The sequence below is a fragment of the Topomyia yanbarensis genome, chromosome 1 (assembly GCF_030247195.1).
Source record: "Topomyia yanbarensis strain Yona2022 chromosome 1, ASM3024719v1, whole genome shotgun sequence".
NCBI lineage: Eukaryota > Metazoa > Arthropoda > Insecta > Diptera > Culicidae > Topomyia > Topomyia yanbarensis.
Window position 1 is genome coordinate 195,312,767 of NC_080670.1, and position 20,139 is coordinate 195,332,905.

At 38.3% G+C, this 20,139-nt stretch overlaps 1 protein-coding gene across 5 annotated transcripts in view; it reads right to left on the reverse strand.

Moving 5' to 3' along the window:
- The window catches only part of LOC131686146 (uncharacterized), a 546,994-nt gene that overhangs the window by 245,733 nt on the left and 281,122 nt on the right, over positions 1 to 20,139 (reverse strand). For 4 of the 5 annotated variants that reach the window (XM_058970337.1, XM_058970347.1, XM_058970328.1 and 1 more), the window contains 6 exons: positions 7,895 to 8,014; positions 7,566 to 7,823; positions 6,344 to 7,503; positions 5,848 to 5,939; positions 5,541 to 5,783; positions 4,815 to 5,414 (listed from right to left, as the gene is read on the reverse strand). In XM_058970337.1, coding sequence (XP_058826320.1) covers positions 4,815 to 5,414; positions 5,541 to 5,783; positions 5,848 to 5,939; positions 6,344 to 7,503; positions 7,566 to 7,823; positions 7,895 to 8,014 — 2,473 coding nt within the window. The remainder of the gene's footprint in view (positions 1 to 4,814; positions 5,415 to 5,540; positions 5,784 to 5,847; positions 5,940 to 6,343; positions 7,504 to 7,565; positions 7,824 to 7,894; positions 8,015 to 20,139) is intronic. The other variant, XM_058970364.1, reaches the window with a different exon arrangement.

Genomic DNA, 20,139 nt, shown 5'->3' on the forward strand with positions numbered 1-20,139 from the left:
GAGATAATCAGCTGATCAGAAACGTCTCATGGATTGCCTAATGAAGGTACTGTAAAATGTTTACTATGTGGAGAAAATCCTCATGAAAATTACGCGAGGATAAAATTAAGCGACATTTGAAGAAGTATAAACGCTTCATCTTCAAACGAGTCTAACTCCGACAGAACGCACGAAGGTACAACATTTGGTTTACCTCAAGGATCCGGGAGGACCCTTACCCCAAACTACCAAGTGAAAAGGCTCAAATCCCTTTTTCAATAGAAAAATGGAACCCGGGGGCCAACAAACTCTGGCTCGAAAATCAAGTCAGTAGCTTTCTTTTTTTTTTTTGGAAATTTAGAATCTAAACGAAATACCTCAACTAGAAATAATAAAATCCCGACTTCCTTTGAAATTCAACCGGCAGTAGAATTATTAAAATTTTCCGGAATTGTTGACAGGATTTTCAAAGGACTCAATATTTCTGATCCTCCAAAGAGGATACACTCAGCGTTCCTCCCAATAGTTAGAACATTTTAAAAACTGTTGACGGGGTCATCTTAAGAGCACTCGAGGTCCGTGGGCGCTATTCACAAATGGGACAACGTAAGGGAACATTCATAATTACGTAACACTTTTAGAGGAGCCCTGCCATACCCCCTGGCAAAATAGGACATGTTGTGACATAGGGGGAGGAAGAATAATCTAGAACGTTACGAAACATGTTTTTAAAAAAATTGTTACGTAATAGGGGAGGGGGAGGAAAAAAATTGTGAAAATTTGTTACATGGGGGGAGGGAGGAGCCAATTTTCGATAATTTTTGCATTACGTAATTTCTGAATGGTCCCTAAATAGCCAGCCGTAGGGCAACACAGGCAACAAGACAGCGATAACGATGAAGTTTTTGACATAAAATACACGGGAGATTTAAATGACCCCCATGACGGAGTAGGCGAGCAGACAAACGTTTCCCCAGCACGAAAGAAGGTCTCCGCGCGCAATAGCTTGTTGTGTGCACGAGATCCAAAACATAATCAATAATATTTTCTTTTATTTATTTTTCTACATATTTTAAACATATCAAAGGTCCACGACTCCGTTAAACTACTGCTCTGAACCGTGTCAAATAAACGAATTAAAGAAATGAAGTCTTCAGAAATGTTAAGCTCTTTGCGACCAAAAATGTCTATTTATAGTACACTGGAAGCTATAGGCTGCTACTTGTGAATGATCCCTTAACCCTTCGTAAGTCGCGCTTATGGCCCACTGAACGAGCAGCCGCTGGTGCCCTAAGACGGTTTCGCTAGATTTTCAGAGCAGCGTGCACTCAGTGCACTAGCGCGAGTGCCGGAAGGGTTAAAACTTTTGTTAGACATAACTTCTTAAATATCGTAGATAAAGCTATAGATCGCACGATTTTGGCAAAAAACTGTGCTACTGAGCATCTACATTAACTGCTCTAGTGCAAATGGCGAAGCCAGTGTGATGCGGAGCTCAACGAACTGAAACGACATAAAACCGCTGAGGTTCTGCCAGATGGGTTGACCACCAACTCAATCGGAAGCGACGGCTCCTCGCAAGTAAAGCTGTGATCCAGTCGTTTGCCGGGATTACTCAAACATAGGGACTATAAATTAGTCTAAGTCTAACTGAGCGGTAGCGATTGCGCCTAACACTCATGGAATTCGAATATAGTGCAACGATCTATGAAAGCATTATGACTACCTTCTCGCAGTAGCTGATTCGTCGAAAAAAGAAAAGCAATGAATAAGTAAGCATCGTTGACGCCTCCTCGTTGTTGTTTTACGTCTTTTATTCAAGTGCCAAATATGAGCTTTTCCCTATAGCTCTAGCTCACTCACAAGAGTTTAGAAGTTTCGACAATAGGAGCGTTCAAACACGAATATTTCCTTGCGTTCAAACACGAATATTGCACCGTTTCCAGGGTATTAGTGTTATTATCTTGGTTCTAAGCAACGAAGCATTCCAACGATTTTAGGCCGAGTAATCAATTAATTGGTAGGGTCCCCTATTGTGAAAATAGGCATCTTACCCAATATGAAAAATCAGAAATAAAAAATGAAAATTCAATAAGCACTCCCAGTTACTCGGCACACATCAAAACTTCAGATAGTGTAGCTTTTTTAATAACGAACAATTTTGTTGAAAGTCGCATAATAATTGGAGGTTACCGGACAAATTTATTTAACTTCGAAGATCAAAAATGTTTTTGAAAATGTCCTATTCTAAGCATGTGCGAGAAAGAGTGAGAGCATATAAAATTATATCGGAATATCTTTTTACGACAAAGTAGGATCAATTTGCAGTCTTCTACAATGTTGATCTCTCAACATACATCTGAGCATTTAAGGATACCTACGATACTGGCCTTTTTTATTTAAAATATTGTTTCCATTGCTAATATTTCAGATATTTTAACGCACAAACTTAAAAATTCTTGTGAGCAAACTAGAAGCAACCGAACAAGTTTGTCTTTCAATTTGGCTTCTGGAGCCAATTACCATTCGATTGAGTGGTATTCCAAAAAGAAAATTTTTGTGCCGGTCTATTATATATTTTGTTACAGTGGGGACATATTATTTTGTAGATTGCTGATCTGTTTAATTCTTCGATCGAGTCTTAAATCGATGCTAGCCTTGTTTTAAGTTGGATATTTCCGCTGGTGAAGACGAGATCTATACCAAATTTCCTTTTTTCCGGGCGAAGTTCTGTTGTAATAGTCTCATCATATTCTACTGAAATCCTCCTTAGTTCTTGCGTGAAACGACGCGGTATGCTCGAGGATTTTGTAGTTTCGATTCTGTTGCTGTTGTCGACGATTCTTTAGATGCTGGTCTCATTGTAGCCATTCAATCACTCCATTTCGAAGATATATCCTAACTCCTTCGTCCGACCTTGGTCGCCAAACGGGAGAAGCTCCATTCAGTTGATCATGTAATGAAATTCTGCCATTTTGTGTTGGTGAGAATGGTTTGATGTGCTGGATATAACTCGTCTGGTATTTGTTGGTTTTCAGTAGATTTAGCATTCAGAATTGTTTATTTCGCTAATAACGAGAACGTCTAAAAAGGAGAGCTTTCCATATTGTTTCTGTTCAACTGTAAAACGAATATCTCTGTTAATGTTGATTGATTTTAATGATGCTGTCTTCTTACGTTTGCTGGTGCTGAATGTATCGTCGACGTAGCCGTACATTTTTTTTCTCAATGATTACTATCAATAATTCGTATAAAAACGGCGACAGTGACCTCTCCATTGATCCTCCTTTCGTTTCTTTATAGAAATTGTCTCTAAACATGAAGTAGTTCTCGTCCATGCGAAGCAGCGCCAGCTTCAGACAACACCGAACCTTGATTTCAATCCGCTGTCGTTGCTTTGTTGAAGTAATCACTCTTCCAGAAGATTGATGAATTCTTTTAATTCTGGAACGTTGGGGAATAATGCTGGGACATCGAAGGGAACCATGATTTCGTCGTCTCTGACGTGGTTTGATGATTGAAGTTGATCCAAAAATTTCCGTGCGTTTTTTACTGTTCGACGCGGAAATTTTGTCGGCATCGTCTGGAATTCATCTGCTAACCATTTGGCTACTGTCACAGTGATAAATACTTTTGTAGGTTCTTTAATTCTGGGAAGAGTAGGGTTCGGTACTCGAAGATTACTGATTAAAGGTACTGGTACAGTAAGGTCCATTATGGAGTTTCTTGTAGAGGGAAATCTGTTTCTAACTTTAGATGCAATGAGTAGTATTCAAACGAATTTCTTTTCAGCTATCCGGAGAGTGACTGGAAGCTCCTCTTGAGCCATTCCCCTTTCATGTGGTTGACGATTTCAATTGGGGTTATTAATCCATTAATCGGTTCACTGAACGAGCAGCCGCTGGTGCCCTAACATTTTTGCGATTTTGCTAGATTTTCACAACAGCGTGAACTCAGCTCACTAAGATTAAGGATGCCTACAAGCTTTGCCAACACATTTCCAATGCATATTTGGTACACTGACGAAGTACGTCGAAACAGAACGCCTAATTCTGCAACGAATGGCTGTAATACTGTTAGATTTCTTGATCATTACAATTAAATTGCTATCAAGTTTGAAAATTTCAAGTTAGAATTTCCAATCAAGCTAGCATTTCCCATCGCCGTCATTAATTGGGACAACTGGTTCTTTGCTTCTCTGTATATGTTTTTGCATATGAGGTTCTTTAGCTTGTGGCTTTTCGGCGCTTTGTTTTTTTTAGACCTTTCAACCTTTGGTAAATACATATTTTTAATCTTTAACTATTTGTTTCAGGGGGATTTTTGGTTTTCAGAAAATTCTGTTATATTTCTATTGTTTTCTTGGTTCTGTAGACCCCATTTTCTTTGCAAATTCTATTATTCGGGTTTTTACACATCGGTATTTTTGTTTTCTTTGATTCTTTAATATATTGTACACTATACAATGTATACCTATGTATCTCTTCAATTTTCCTCTATACTTTGATTTTATAGTTATTTGATCCATCGATTGTATGGTTCTTATATTTAATTCATCTTATTTTCCAGATTCAGGGCAGTGCAACTTGAGTTCGAAATTCCTTTCGGCATTGCTTGTTCCATACGTGGCGTTTCTGTGCCAGAAAACTGATTATTTTCCGAAACCTCAGGACACCTTACGATGTTACAACATCCGTTAGCGTTAGTCAATTGTTATGGCACTAGAAATGAATGCAATATTAGTAACTTTCGCAATCAAAATTTATAAAATATTAGTACACAAATAAAAGAAAACCGCTCCTTCAAAACAGGAAAAACAAAAACGAAAACACAACCTGAACACAAATTCAACGTCGTCGGTCGGACTGCCGCCGTAGAAGGAGCTGCAGCAGCAGCATTCACCGGAGGACCACTACCGGAAGCAGCCATCGCCACCGGTGCTACTGATGTGCTAGTGCCGCCGGTTGTAATCGAAGGGGAAATCATCACGGGGGAGGAAGAAAAGGAAGGAACTGACGACATCATATCGACATCGCCATCACCACCACCACCACCATCGTCGCTGATGCTGCTACTGTTACTACTGTTAGCGATGCTAAGGGCACCACCAATTCCCGAGCTAGGTTGACTATGAACCTCTACGATCGTTTGATTTCGGTGCAACATCCTCAGCCGAAACTGTTCCTCCGTGAGGGGATGCAACCGATGCGTTGCCGCATAGGTACGTGCCGGAGCAACCGGTGCTATACCGAGCGTTAGCGAGGTCGATGGCGCCGGTGGTGATTTGGAATTGGTAAAGGGAAAGGATGCAGGACCGTGGGTAGTACTGGCCGGTGCTGATGCCGGAGGAGGAGGAGCAGGAACAGGAGGAGGACTCAAGGCTGACGGTGGCGGTACAAATGATCCCGATGTGGCTGGTCCTTGTAGCCAAAAGGCTGTTGTTTTTTTCCGGTAACGGATAGATAGATACAAAGAACAATATATGGGTGCACAGATGAGAGAATGGTTTGTGGTAGGACCGTTGGGGTGGTTTTCAAGATGCTAGATACTGTGTCACGTACCTGTCGAGCTACGGAGCGCATTTCGGTAGGAATTTTCCCGTACCGGACGCTGACGCAGCAAAGTGCACGAGCCCGGTGATGGCCCAGAGCCAATCCCGAGCTGCTGATCGTCACTGGTGGTGACGCTGTCATTGTACAGCAGCGTTGGGTCCTTGATCGAACTGGATTCGACCGAAAGAGATCGCACCCGGACCGGTGTTCGGCGGCTATCGGAATCGGAACTGATGGAGCGTGGTTTTTCTTCTAAAATTAGTAAATTTGTGTTATAGATGGTTCGACCGGAATTTTAAAAGGACAAGAAACTTACCGGTAGATCTTCTCCATCCAGTGCTTTCCGCTTTACGCTCGAACTCTTTCCGTCGTACGGCAACGTTTGGCACTACTTGTTTAGTGTTCATTCTAAAAATAAATACAATTCAGTTGTTAGATAACTATGCATTTTTATTTTTTCCTGAAGGAAAAAAATGGATGTAACAATTTGCGCTTAAGGGCACAAAACCTAACTTAAAGAAGTTAGATTTGAATGTATCGTGTTCCACTCGCCAGTAACTGACACCAACTTGGTGTCAGTTAGATGATATATCCAAACTAACACCAAATTGGCGTCAGTTAGGCATTAAATTCAAACAATTCACACATGTGTGAAGCCCAAAGCAACTGGCTGGTACCGAGTGATGTCTCGGTTAGCCAAGCACAGAAGCTCTGGGTCGCTAACTTACAGCAACTTGGTGTCAGTTACTGACGAGTCGGACACGAAACATTCAAATCCAACGATTAAATGATTTTTGATTCATTCAACTCACCTGCTAAGCTCACTTTTGTACAATTCAGCCCGATCAATCCCATCCGGAGACAGTGGCCTGCCGGATTCGAATAGTTTGGCTTTCTCGGAAACAACGTGCATACTTTGCGGGGACAACGGAAGCGCTGACTGTGAACCACTGAGCTGATTCTGTTGCTGTAGTAACAACTGCTGCTGCTGTTGCTCCCTTTGTATGGTTAACGATGGAGGTGCCGATTTAGGAGATACAGTAAAGCCCAACTCCGACGGGTGTTGTGGCTGCTGGGGAACACTGCCGGTTCCGTTAATTCCGCTAAAGAACTGTTCACGAATAGTCGACAGATGGGTCGTACGCTGCTCTCGGCTGTTAGCCGGGTTACTTGAATTAGCGGCAATTGTTGCTGCAGCGGCTTTTGTCGTTTGCGTGCCGAAGGATGCTTTCGTTGGTTTTGTTGCTAAGGAATCTTGCTCGTTGGTAGCAGCGGTTATCACAGGCATAAGTTGTTGTTGTGGTTGTGGTTGATTGGTGGTACCGGCTGGCGGTGGCCAGACAGGTTTTTCTAACCGCTTTGGTCGTCCATAGAATTCCCGCTGCAGAGCCGAGTGTGGATACAGTAGAAATTCTTCCTTCTTTTCGAAAATTTTCCGCTGCCGGGACATTATTGCACTATCGCCGCCGCCCATCAGGACGTCGTTTGCTGAGAGGGTAGCAGTAGATTTTACCGAATCGTACGAACTGATCGAATCGTTATCCTTTCCTTGTTGCAGATATTTTTGTTGTTGTTGCAAATGCTGTTGATGTTGCTGCTGGGCGAGATATTGCTGCTGTTTGATTGGATCAAAATCGAAAACCAGTGGGTTATTGGAGCGCTGTTGTAACACAGGCATTGGAAGGTTGCTGGGAGCTTCAGCTGCTACCGGTGGTGATCGGACTTTGGAAACTTCCGCGTAGATTGCTTTATTTGCGTTTGATGCGGCTGCTGCCGATGTGGGGACTGCCGCGTTTCCAACAATTTCCTGAAGCGTGCTGTAGAGAGATTCCTGCTTTTCCTGTACGTCGGTCAGCACTCGTTTGACTCCAGCCGTTCGCGAGTTTGGCGTTGAGGCCGCCTTCGGAAGGAAGAGCTGTTGCGGTTGAGGTCGCTGATTCGTCTCCGGATTGTAGGCCGTTTCGCTAAAATACTGAATCAAAAAAAAAAAACGATCGTTAGTTTCTCGATGACAGGAAATGACAGGACACTCACCGTTTGCAGCAGATCGTAGTTCTTGGGTACAACCTGCAGCGTCAGAGTTTTCGGAGTTTGCTGGATCGTGGCCACGACCTGGGCATAGGGGAGACTAGCCACCGAAATGCCATTCACTGCAAGCAACCGGTCACCTTCCTGCAGTCCAGCTAGGAATGCCGGTGAATTCGGATGAACCTTCTTCACAAACACGGTGTCCATTGGCTGGGCAAAGTTGGGCATACCGGCAGCAGCCGCTAATCGGCCAGCGTTGGGGTCCTACCGAGTGGGGGAAAGCAAAGTGTCAATCAACTAACCACAAAACCCGAAACACGAATGACTGTACTTACTGAGGTCGCTTCCGGCGGAGGATACACGATAAAGTGCCGCAGGGTGAATCCAAAATCGCCATTGTGCCGATGCAGCACGACGAGCCGTGGTCCACTCAGTAAACCGGTTGTAGCGAAAATCTGCAATTAAAAACAGAAAAAACCAACGTCAGACGTTTAACCAATTAAGACAAATTGTTGCGACATAATGACTACATCGTCGCGGAGTCAGGCGGAGTCAGGCTGAATCACATTCCATTAATTACGTTCGATTAACCCTTTCATGCCCAACTTTTTTCTAGTGCAAGTAGGGCTTCAAAACTAGTTTTCCTTGAAAAAGGTGGGCTCAAGAAATACGAAAAGCCTTTTTTCATAAAGATAGGTGCGTTTCTCGTAGTGCCAGAAACTGCTCTATTTTTACCTATCAATGCTCAATGCACTTCTCCTAGAATATTTACAACAGTCCAATTTCGTGGAAAACGTAGCCAAAGATAGTTTAATTTGGTAAGTTTTATCAGTTTTCAATAATATTGCAACATTACGAAGATATATGAAAAATTCATTTTCCGTCGTCAACGTAAACTGTCTCTGGCAGCACTGCTTCATCGGAATCCAATCAGACTAATTGCAATAACTTCAGTTCTAGAGCTGATCCTTGTAACTGTTAATACTGAAATGAAAGGCAATAGTCACGTTTATTAACGTTACTTGTTATTGTGAGAAAATCTTTCCTCAATCAAAAGTTATAACTGTTTAAAAACGTTGTTGTCCACAAACAACATGGGCATGAATGGGTTAAGTAACAATCGTTCGCGCGAGCTTCCCAATATGGCGGCGAGAGTGGGACACAATTTCGGCTTCGAGGGGGGGAGGGGGTTACGCCCAATTTCGGCGACAAGCGGTGGATCGGTAATTTGATCCCGGTGGTTCAGTTGCGAGGACCACGCAGAAGTGAAATTGAAAAGTGATATCCCTGCCGCGAAAACCCGGTTTTTGCGCGCCGTCGTCGGTCGAGGCTCACCAAGTGAGAGGTTAGGTTGTGCGCGAGCGGTCATAAGCTTTGTAATTAATAGCGCTGATTAACATTTTAATTTACTTTCCTCCGAGGGTCAGAATCATCCGACGGCGTTTGCATACTGGAACCGGGAGATCCTTTACACACGGGGAGGGTAGTAATTAGTAATTTATCAGGCTGACTTTGATTACGCCCTTTTTGTTTTTTCGCGTCCCGCAAACGAACAGCATCAGATCGAAATATCGCCGGTTGTTAGGTAGATAGCCGCCACGAGATCGGATCGAAAGTGTTGCATAATTAATTGGGTTTTTTCCTTCAAATAATTTATTGGACTTTTGATGGACTTTAGGAAGAAGTCGAGGACTCGTTTCCAAGAACGTTCGACTAGTTCTCTTTCAAATTTGATTAATAAAAGTTGACTTGTGCTTTCGTACTTATCTTTCTTATCTTTGGAAAGTTGAATTTAAATATTTCATGTTCCGCTCATCAGTTACTGGCACCAACTTACTGCCCGTTAGACGACATATCTAAACTAACACCAAATTGGCACCAGTTAGCCACTAAATCCAAACAGTTCACACAACGTATGTGACCTCCTAAAGCAACTGGCTAGTACCGAGTGATCTCTCGGTTAGCCAAGCACAGAAGCTCTAGGTCGCTGCTGTCGAGTATAGGGAAACGAACTACCTGCTGGCATGAGAGCCAAACGCCTGCGAGAATGGCAAACATTTTTCCTAAAGGACTTATCCTTGTTTTTTTTTCTGCATCACACGGGTCACCTGTGGATTTACCTGCTTCTACGTAGCATATATGATAAAAGAGGGTACCGCTTTTTGCAGGTCCACAAATCCATTTGAATCAGAAGAAATCGTGAAAAATTTTGAGATAACAAATTGTACTAAATGAACAATATCGAGAAAAATTATTAAATTATATTATAAATTAAAGCCGCAAAAATTATAAAAACAATCCGCACACTAAAATCTTTGTAAATTAATGTTTAGTCGGAATTTGGTAAAAATTTCAAATTGTACTAAATTGCAAAAAATGAATGCAAACCAAAAATGATATTTTTGTAATGGTAAGAATTCTTAATTAATGCTAGAAACAAAAACTGAGGCGAAATTGTGAAATTGATGAAATCTTCAATTGTACTAAATTTTTAACAAGGCAAAAAAGAACAAAAATAGCTTAGGATAAGTCAAACGATTTAGTACATATCGATGAGTACCAAAACCAAATATATTACTAAAATTACAAAGTGTTCTAAATTGTACTAAAATTCTTAAATTCTCTAAAATTGAAAGAACTTTGGTAAAATTGTCATTTTTGTTATGGTAAGAATTCTTAATTAATGATAGAAACAAAAACTAAGGCGAAATTGTGAAATTGATGAAATCTTCAATTGTACTAAATTTTGAACAAGGCAAAAAAGAACAAAAATAGCTTAGGATAAGTCAAACGATTTAGTACATATCGGTGAGTACCAAAACCAAATATATTGCTAAAATTACAAAGTGTTCTAAATTGTACTAAAATTCTTGAATTCTCTAAAATTGAAAGAACTTTGGTAAAATTGTCATTTTTGTTATGGTAAGAATTCTTAATTAATGCTAGAAACAAAAACTAAGGCGAAATTGTGAAATTGATGAAATCTTCAATTGTACTAAATTTTAAACAAGGCAAAAAAGAAAAAAAAACAGCTTAGGATAAGTCAAACGGTTTAGTACATATCGATAAGTACCAAAACCAAATATATTGCTAAAATTACAGTGTTCTAAATTATACTAAAATTCTTAAAATCTCTAAAATTGAAAGAACTTTGGTAAAATTGTGAAAACGGTTGAAATTTGAAATTGTACTAAATTGAGAGCCCTTAGGCTGCCAACGATCATCTAGCTCAGTTTAAAAAGTTCCAATACACCAGTGTTTATCGCCAGAAACTCAAGGACAAATTGCTTGTCAAATCCAGCACATTTATCGGCGGTTACCACAAAGGTCAGGAACCGAATCAAGGGAGTCCAAATATATGTTATACAATCATCAAAATACTAAACTATAGCTTAGATCGAAAGTTAGTCGGATCGGTCGAAAATTCGAATTGTACTAAAGTGTGTAAATCCCGCGTAACGCTGAAATTGGCGATTGATTGGGTGTGAATTAAAGGTTAAATTATAAAAACAATCCGCACACCAAAATCTTTGTAATTAAATGTTTAGTCGGAATTTAAGAAATTGGTAAAAATTTCACATTGTACTAAATAGCAAAAAATGAATGCAAACCAAAAATGACATTTTTTTGATGAAAATAATTCTAAATTATGCTAGAAACAACAAACTAAGGCGAAAAATGTAAAATTGATGAAATCTTCAATTGTACTAAATTGTAAACAAGGCAAAAAAGAACAAAAAAAAAGCTTAGGCTAAGTCAAACGATTTAGTACATATCGATAAATACCAAAACCAGATATATTGCTAAAATTACAAAGTGTGCAAAATTGTACTAAAATGCTTAAAATCTCTAAAATTGAAAGAACTTAGGTTAAATTGTGAAAACAGCTGACATTTGAAATTGTACTAAATTGAGAGCCCTTAGGCTGCCAACGATCATCTAGATCAGTTTAAAAAGTTTCAACATACCAGGGGTTATCGCCAAAAACCAGGGACAAATTGCTTGCCAAATCTAGCACTTTTATCGGCGGTTACCACGAAGGTTAGGAACCGAATCAAGTGAGTTCAAATATATGTTGTACAATCATCAAAAATCTTAAACTATAGCTTAGATCGGATGTTATGTCGGATCGGTTGAAAATTCGAATTGTACTAAATTGTGTAAATCCCGCGTAACAACAGAAAATTTAATCGCTGAAATTGGCGAAAAAACAACGACAAAATCGAACAAATAACACAAAAAAATGTCCAAGAGACCTGGCATAGCATCACAATCTACGCAGTATGGAGCTCACCAGCTTTCGATTCCCAACAACCGCACAAAGGATAGCAATTTTTCTAATCCGACAATGAGGCACCCAACGGTTCCAAACCGCTGGATTCGAAACAAAGTAATGTCAACAATGTTAATTTTCTAAGAACCACTGGAATCAGAAGAAATTAGTCGAAATCGTTATAAATGTCGAAATGATGACACTGTACTAAATTAAGTAAGTCGAGGGAAACATAACGACTAAATGTGAATTATTGCCTAACTTAGTAAAGGGATCCATGCACTAAAATCGTTGTAATTAAACGAGCTTAGTCGAAATTTTCCAAACTTGGTCAAAATTACAAATTGTACTAAACTGAATAGAAAAATAAACTCAAACTACCATTTTTAGTAACAGTAAGAATTTAAAAAAAACTGGAAACAACAATACTAAAGTGAAATGGTTAATATTACAAATTGTACTAAAATACTTAATTAAAAGAATAGACAAAAATAGAGTACAAACAAGTCAAAAATTTACTACAAACTGAAGGAAACCTTTAAAAAACCAAAATGGTGGTCGAAACTATAACTTTTTAGTATAAGTGTACTAAAATGTACTGTACTAAAAAGTATTGTACTAAATGACAACCAAAATGCCAATTTTCATAATCGATAAATTTCTTTAAATTGCTGAAATTTGAAGAGCTTAAGCGAAATTATAAAAATTATCAAAATTTTAAATTGTTCTAAATTGAGAAAAAATAGAAAACTTGAAAAATAATCAAAAAATTAGCACGAATCGTAAAAAAACAAGTAGTGAAAATATAACATATTTCTAAATCGTCCAGATTTAAGAAAGGTTCTAGAATGTGTGAAAAATGTCGAAATTTGAAACTGTATTGACTCAAAAAAAGATGCCAAATATTCATAAAATTGTCAAAATACTAAAACCTTCTGAAACCAAACAAATCATGCAATATTGTGAAAAACATCTAGATTACCACTTGTACCAAATTGGAAAAAAAAATTCAAACCGAAAATATCATTTAATAGTAAGAATTCTAAATAAATACGAGAAACGAAAAAAACTAAGGCGAATTTGTTGAAATTCAAATTGTACTAAATTTTAAAAACGAACAAAAATGAGAACAAGTCAAAGAATTAGTTCAAATCGATGAAAACATCTTAAAAAACGAAATGATGGTCGAAATTAAAACTTGTACTAAATTTTTCTGAAATTCCCAGCCAAAAAAACATTTTTTTTTTTTGTAATCGTCAGAATTATCAAAATTGCTGAAATTAAATTAAGCGAAATTGTGAAAATCATCGAAATTTCAAATGATACTAAATTGAGAAAAATATCAGTACACGTAAAAATTAGTAAAAAAATTGATAAAAATATAAAATATTATTTAAATATCGTCTAAATCACAGTCTAAGAAAAAAGTTTCAGAATCTTTGAAAAAGGTGGTAATTTTAAACTGTACTAAATAGACTAACTCTAAGAAGAAAAAAACGCCAAATGTTCGTCAAATTGTTAAAATACTAAAACCTCTTAAACCCAAAAAGCAGATAATATAGTACAAAATATTGAGATTTTTGGATTTTGAGAAAATTTGTACTAAATTGGAAAAAAGTGAACGCAAACCAAAAATGACATTTTTTGTAATAGTGAAAGTTCTAAATGAATGCTGGAAACAAAAGAAACTAAAGCGAAATTGTTAAATTGTTAGAATTTTTCATTGTACTAAACTAAAAGTAAGATAAGAACAAAAAAGAATAAACGAATTCAAACCAAACCAAAAACATTACATTTCCATTCGCCAGAAATCTTGAAATTGCTGGCAATAAAAGAATAAAGTGAAATTGTGAAAATAGTTACAATTTCAATTTGTACTAAATTGATAAGAATTTCTTCCTTAGCTGCGATCCGCCAATCCAGAGCACGCGGCCTTAGGCTGCCAAATATCAGCTAGCGTATTGTGATCTTTAAGATTCCTGGCTTGGGATGCTCCAAGTTTAACGAGTCTCAATATACCAGGGCTCGTCGCCAAAACCCCGGGACAAATTGCTTGCCAAATCTAGCATTTTGATTGGCCATCTGACCTCGATGATCAGAAACCGAATTAGGAGTGTCCAAATATATATTATACAATCATAAAAAAAACTAAACTATACCTCAGATCAAAAGTTAGTTGGATTGGTCGAAATTTCTAGTTATACTAAATTGTGCAAATGACGCAAAAAACGCTAAGAAATTTAATGATGAAGACTGGTGAAATTTTCCATTGTACTCAAACGAAAAAATCGAACACGAAAGAACAACTGTCCAAGGATCCTGACATAGCGCAGGTAGTAAATCAATTGTACTAAATGAACTAAACCGATAGGAACAAATATGAACCAAATGTGAAATAATGCTCAACTTAATGAAAGATTAGTCGGGGTTTTGCAAATTTAGTCAAGATTACAAATTGTGTTGAACTGAAAAGAAAAATAAGCCCAAAATGTCATTTTTTTGTAACAGTAACAATTTTAAATAAATTCTGGAAGTAGAAATTGCAAAATTATTGAAATTTCGAACTGTACTAAAATACTAAATTGAAAAAAAAGTAAAAAAACTGAAAACCTATAAGCCAAAAGATCAAAGGGACCATCCATAAATGTGACGACAGGGGGGTGGGGGGTCATGTCATGCTACGTAGCTTTTTTAAAGGGAATAATTACCAGGGGGGGGGGGGGGGTATTTAGAGGTTTTTGACGAAATGCTACGATGGGGGAGGGGGCAGTTAAAAATCTCTCAAAAATGCTGCGTCATTTATGAATGACGCCAAAAGTACAAATCGATGAAAACTTAAAAAAACAAAATGATGGTTAAACTTACAACTTGTGCTAAATTTCCCTCAAATACCAATCAAAAATACAAATTTTTATAATCGTCTGTATTCTCAAAATTGATGGTATTAAAAGAAATTAAATATTACAAAATTGTTTAATTCGAAATTTTTTAAAAAAAATTCTTGAATGCATGCTAAATGTCGCAATTTTCAACTGTACTAAATAGACTAACTTTAGGGAACAACATGCCAAATGTGCGTAAAATTGTCAAAATGCTGACTCTTTTTAAACCAAAAAAAACTCAGACAATATTGTGAAAAGCCTTGAGATTAGGAATTGTACTAAATTGGAAAGAAAAACAAATGCAAACCTAAAATTACATTTTTTGTAATAGTCTGGAATCGTGCTGGAATGAAAAGAACTTGAGCAAAATTGTGAAAATTATTGAAATTTCAAATTGTACTAAATCGAGAAAATGGACAAAAACGAAAAAGTCTAAGCACATCAACAAATATTTCGAAAAAACCCTTAAAAAATCAAAAATATTGTCAAAATTACAATTTGTGCTAAATTGTACTAAAATGCAAACCAAAACTGCATTTTTTTATAAACAAAATTGTTGGCATCAAAAGAACTTTACCAAAAAGGTAAAATATTGGAATAATAAAGTGTACTAAATTGAGAAAAATATCAAAAAAAAATTTAACAAATTCAGAACCAATCGTAAAAAAATCTGCAAAATATTAAAAAGAACGTAATCGAAATTCTAAGATGTATTAAATTGACAAAATTGAAGAAAAACAAGAGGGTAGAAAAATTAGAAATTTTAGAATCGTTTGAGCCAAATCGAAAGCGTGAAAAAAAAATTAAATTTCAAGAAGTACCAAATTACAGAAAACAAAAATTTTACATATTAAAGAAATTACTACATCTTGTTGATAATTCTAAATTGAAACGATAATAATTAAACCAAAAAAAATCCAAAAGTTAAGCAAAATTGTGGAAAAACATGATAATTTTGAAATCGTCGAAGTCGCTGCAATCAAGAAAATTTCTCTACAATGTGAAAAATATGGAAATTTCAAACGGTACTAAATATACAAAATCGAGGAAAAAAGTTTCAAATGATGGTAAAAACGTCAAAATACTATAGCTGCTGAAATACACACCCACCGAGACACAAAAACGAATCAAGAGCTGTACCTCCAAACCAAGTCTCATCCTGACCCAATTGGAACCCAAGTTCCAAAAAGTTGACCCAAAAATCCCCTTCGAAACCACACCAGACCCCACCACCCCATACCGGTTGTCCGTCGAGTATGTGTGTACCAGTCTGCATCCTTGTTTTTTTGTCGTTTGCCTTTGATCATATGTTTAAGTTAGAACGTTTCGTGGACAATTTTGTTGCTAGTTTAGATTTGGCATCTAACTGGTACCAAGACGTTGCTAGTTACTGATGAGGAGACTCCGAAACGCTAAATAGTAATTTTCGTACTAAAACTTTTTGCATACTTTCTGTGGACGTTTCCCGGCTGCAAAAATGTGGTTTACTTAATGTTTGTGTGTGAGTATGTTTTATTTTAATCACGACGCATTCAAACACGATTATTTGTTCATGTTCGTGACCAGGTTTGTATTATCACAAAGGACCCGAGTGTTTGTATGTTATAGTGTATGTAACTTCGCGTGAAACATTTGCATATTCTCATGGACGACTTTAGAATGTTTGCGTGTGCCGTGATATTGGTGTTTAATTTTGAGTTTACGGTTCAGATGCTGGCTTCCTCATTTCGCTAGTCTCCGGCTATGCTGCCTTGATACTTGATATATGTATGTATGTATGAGTTTGTTTTGGTCGTGGGAATGATCCAACAGAATGACTGAGCCTAGATGCTAGAACCGAAGGTTGATGATCGCTATTGCATGCTTAAGGTTTATATTATCGTGAAGTACACGAGCATTTGTATGTTAATGTGCGAGCGTTTGCATTTATGTAACTTCACGTTTATAGATTTATTTGTATAACCGTGGTGTCGTGTGTATATTCGCGTGAGCTCGCGTTTCTTTGCGCGATCGTAATTCTAATATACAATATTTTTAGAGTGGTCCAATTGAAACTAAGTACCGATTCACGATCACGTGGGAATAGGCTTTTGCATGATCGCAGTTGAGACCGCGTTTATACGATTTTAGGTGCTAACATGTTGACTTTATCACCGCCCCGTTTTCGTGTAAGCGTGCAAAAAATCCTAAATTTTCCAACCCGTCAACACGAAAAAGCCACGAGTCCCCACGCGAAACCCAAGCCCAATCGGACATGATCAAGGGACACCGCAAAACGATCAAACTCAAAATTTTAATCGATTACAGCGTTGTTGATTCCTGGCGGATTTTTATTATTCAACCACCAATCGATTCAGACAATTCTAGTTAAAAATTACCAGTAACGTTATTGTATTATTCTAACATTAAATTCTCCGTTATAGTCGCAGTTTTGCTCTAGTAAAAATCGGTCGTGTCCAGAAGTTTGCTATTAGTACTTCAGATTAAAATATTGCAGCAGTTCATTGTTCTCATCCCTTTAATCTCGATTCCCGGGATCCAGCTGGACGGTGAAAATTCTAACCCGGACCTAGTTCCGAAAAACTTTAAACTCTTTCAGTGCCAATCTTTTCCTCGAATTAGAGTCCTATCCTTCCATAGCTAGTAGGGCTCGTTAGGGAAAATAGGAAGCCCCATAAACATTCGTTTGATTTCAGCAGAAATTCAAAAGAAATATAAGAGCGTAAAGAAGCTGAAAAGAGCATCGTCGACTAAGCTGAGAGTAGTATTCGTTAACCGTGATGAGGCTAACGACCTTGCAATCAAGCAGACGTTCGTTAATCTCTATCAGGTATACGTACCGTGTAATATGGTCGAGATTAATGGTGTAGTATGCGACGAGGAAATTGATACCGAGGCTATCGTTGAATATGGAATCAAAAACAGAAATAATCTGTCAGTGCAAGTATTAGAAGGCGATAGTCTTTTCAAAATAACCAGTGAAAAGCAAGCTTCCAAATACGTAAACTTTGAAGCGTTTCGCGTAACATTTGAAAATGTACACAGATTTATCAGTATCAATCCCGTTAAGATTATGCATTGTAATAGATACCAACTATTCGAGCATACAGAAAAATTCTGTGCTAACAGAGCAAAATCTAGAATGTGTGAAGATGTGCACGAAACGTCATTATGCGAAAGAAATTTCGAACAATGTATTCTTTGAGAAAGTGAGCACGTGTCTTTTGCATCTTACCCCGCATACATTGAACACAAGAAAGAAAGGGTTGTCGCGATGTGAAAATCATCACCTCCGACTAGTGACTCTCGAAGCCCGTACAACATGTTGGATAATAGTAATTTTGGTTCCGATGAAACCCAAGCTAATTGCAGCTATATTTAACCGCCATCAAACCTCAGAATTTTTTTTCAGGGTGATTCAACTGGAACTTGGTTCTCGGAAGCTTCCTGTCAGAATCACTCTCACTATACAATTGCAGACGAAACGGGAAATGTCACCCACTAAAACACCACTTGAGGCCAATTGCAACAGCAGGCCGTCTGTCTGATTGTGATATTGAGTGTACGGTTCAGATGTGAGAGCGTAAAAATTTAATGATCGCTGAGGAACGAGCGTTTATATGTTTGTGCTTGAAACTACGTTTATAAATTTATGTGCTAAAACATTCACTTAATCACCGGAGTGTTTACGAGGAAGTGGGCATAGGTTTGCGCGGATGAACGCTATTGAATTATCGCCTTTGTGTGTCATCGCGAAGGAACCGAGCGTTTGTATGCTAAAGTGTTCGATCGCGAGTTTACAGATATGTTGTATGTGTTAGCGTGTATAAATTCGATTGTATAACATATTCGCACATTAAGCTATTGAATTAATTCGATCTATCTATTCAAATAGATAGAACTAAGAAGCGATTTGAACAGTGGTTCGATTCAAGCATCTATTTCAATTTAAAGGTGACTTACATAATATATATTTTTAAAAAACTTGATACGTTGGTATAGACAGTAAATCACTATAAATGAATGATCCAATCCAACTGATTCAAACGCAAAATCAATGGAATTAGCTCAATCCTTACCAACCAATGTTTTATATTATCGTTCATAGCTTGAAGTTAATAGTTTTCTTACATTTAACTATTTTCCGCAGGTCCCTGTTCGCAATAAGATCCTATGAGCAACATAAGGAATGCGACTGAAAATACTGACAAACGTTCGGCTGATCGATATCGATAGAAAACTATTCACCCAAAGCTGGCGAATATGGCATGACTATCCGTGGCCCTTACCCCTTTCTCATCAGCCAACGGAACCGACTGCTGTATGACCGAAACGCTGAAAACCGGCAACACCCTTGATATTTGATGTGTTATCCGACCTGACAGCATGCCAGATATGCCTATGATTATATCTGATTGATTGCTTTCGTCATGTTACGCCCTTTTCGGGCGCGGGATACCCCCCTGCGAAGAAAGCAAACTGATGGGTGCTCTAATCTGACAAAGCCAATAACTCCTACCTGCCGCGGGGAAATGTTGTTTACAATTCATTTAAGCTCGTCTCGCCCCCTCGAGATGGATTTACGCGGGGCAGATTTTCGACATTTCCTTTCCGTGTTACACGAAATCGGCCCCACTTAGTTACTATCAGTACTATCCGATCGATTTGGGCTTGTATTTCCCTCCGCAAACGATGACTGACAGCTGCATACTCCCGACGACGAGATCTGGGTCAACGGTTGTATAATTTTTTCCCCCGAACTATCGAACGATTTATGATCAACTTAATTCCATCCCTCAGCACACTTAAAACTTTTAAATCGCAAATTGGCTCTAATTGAGAAACGGAACGCCCATTGTTTACGAGGCGAGCTGTCACTTTTTACGCCATTGTCATCGCGTCGCGCGGCAGACTACAAGCACTCTCTCAGCGGTTACTGTGTTTTTTTGTTTCATTCTTTCACTTTCACCCCTTGATTCATCATCGCCTATAATCGGCGAGCTCTAATTTTATTGTACACCTAGACATTTATTTACGACCTTTGGCACGTACTTTTCGTTCGTAACTTTTGTTTCCTCGTTTCACTTTCAATCATTGCTGTAACAGTGCCTTAGCCTCAGCCTCAGTAACAGCATCAGAAGGTGAGCCTTCGAAATGGGCCATCACACTTTACACAGACAACCTCTAAGTGGGTAAGATTTATGACTGGGTTGGGTCCTGTCTCCTTACTAACCGCCGCAGCCTCGGCAGCAGGCAGCATCAGCAGTCAGTACCAGCGTGGGAGCTTGCGGTTTTTCCTGCACAATTGCGTTGGTATTTACTGCGAAACAAGACGTGGCATTACCGACACCCTAACCCTTGAGGAGGTGTGTCCGAGGGCGAACCGCGGCCAGAGCTGCTGTGTTGCGGTGTAATTTCGATTAAC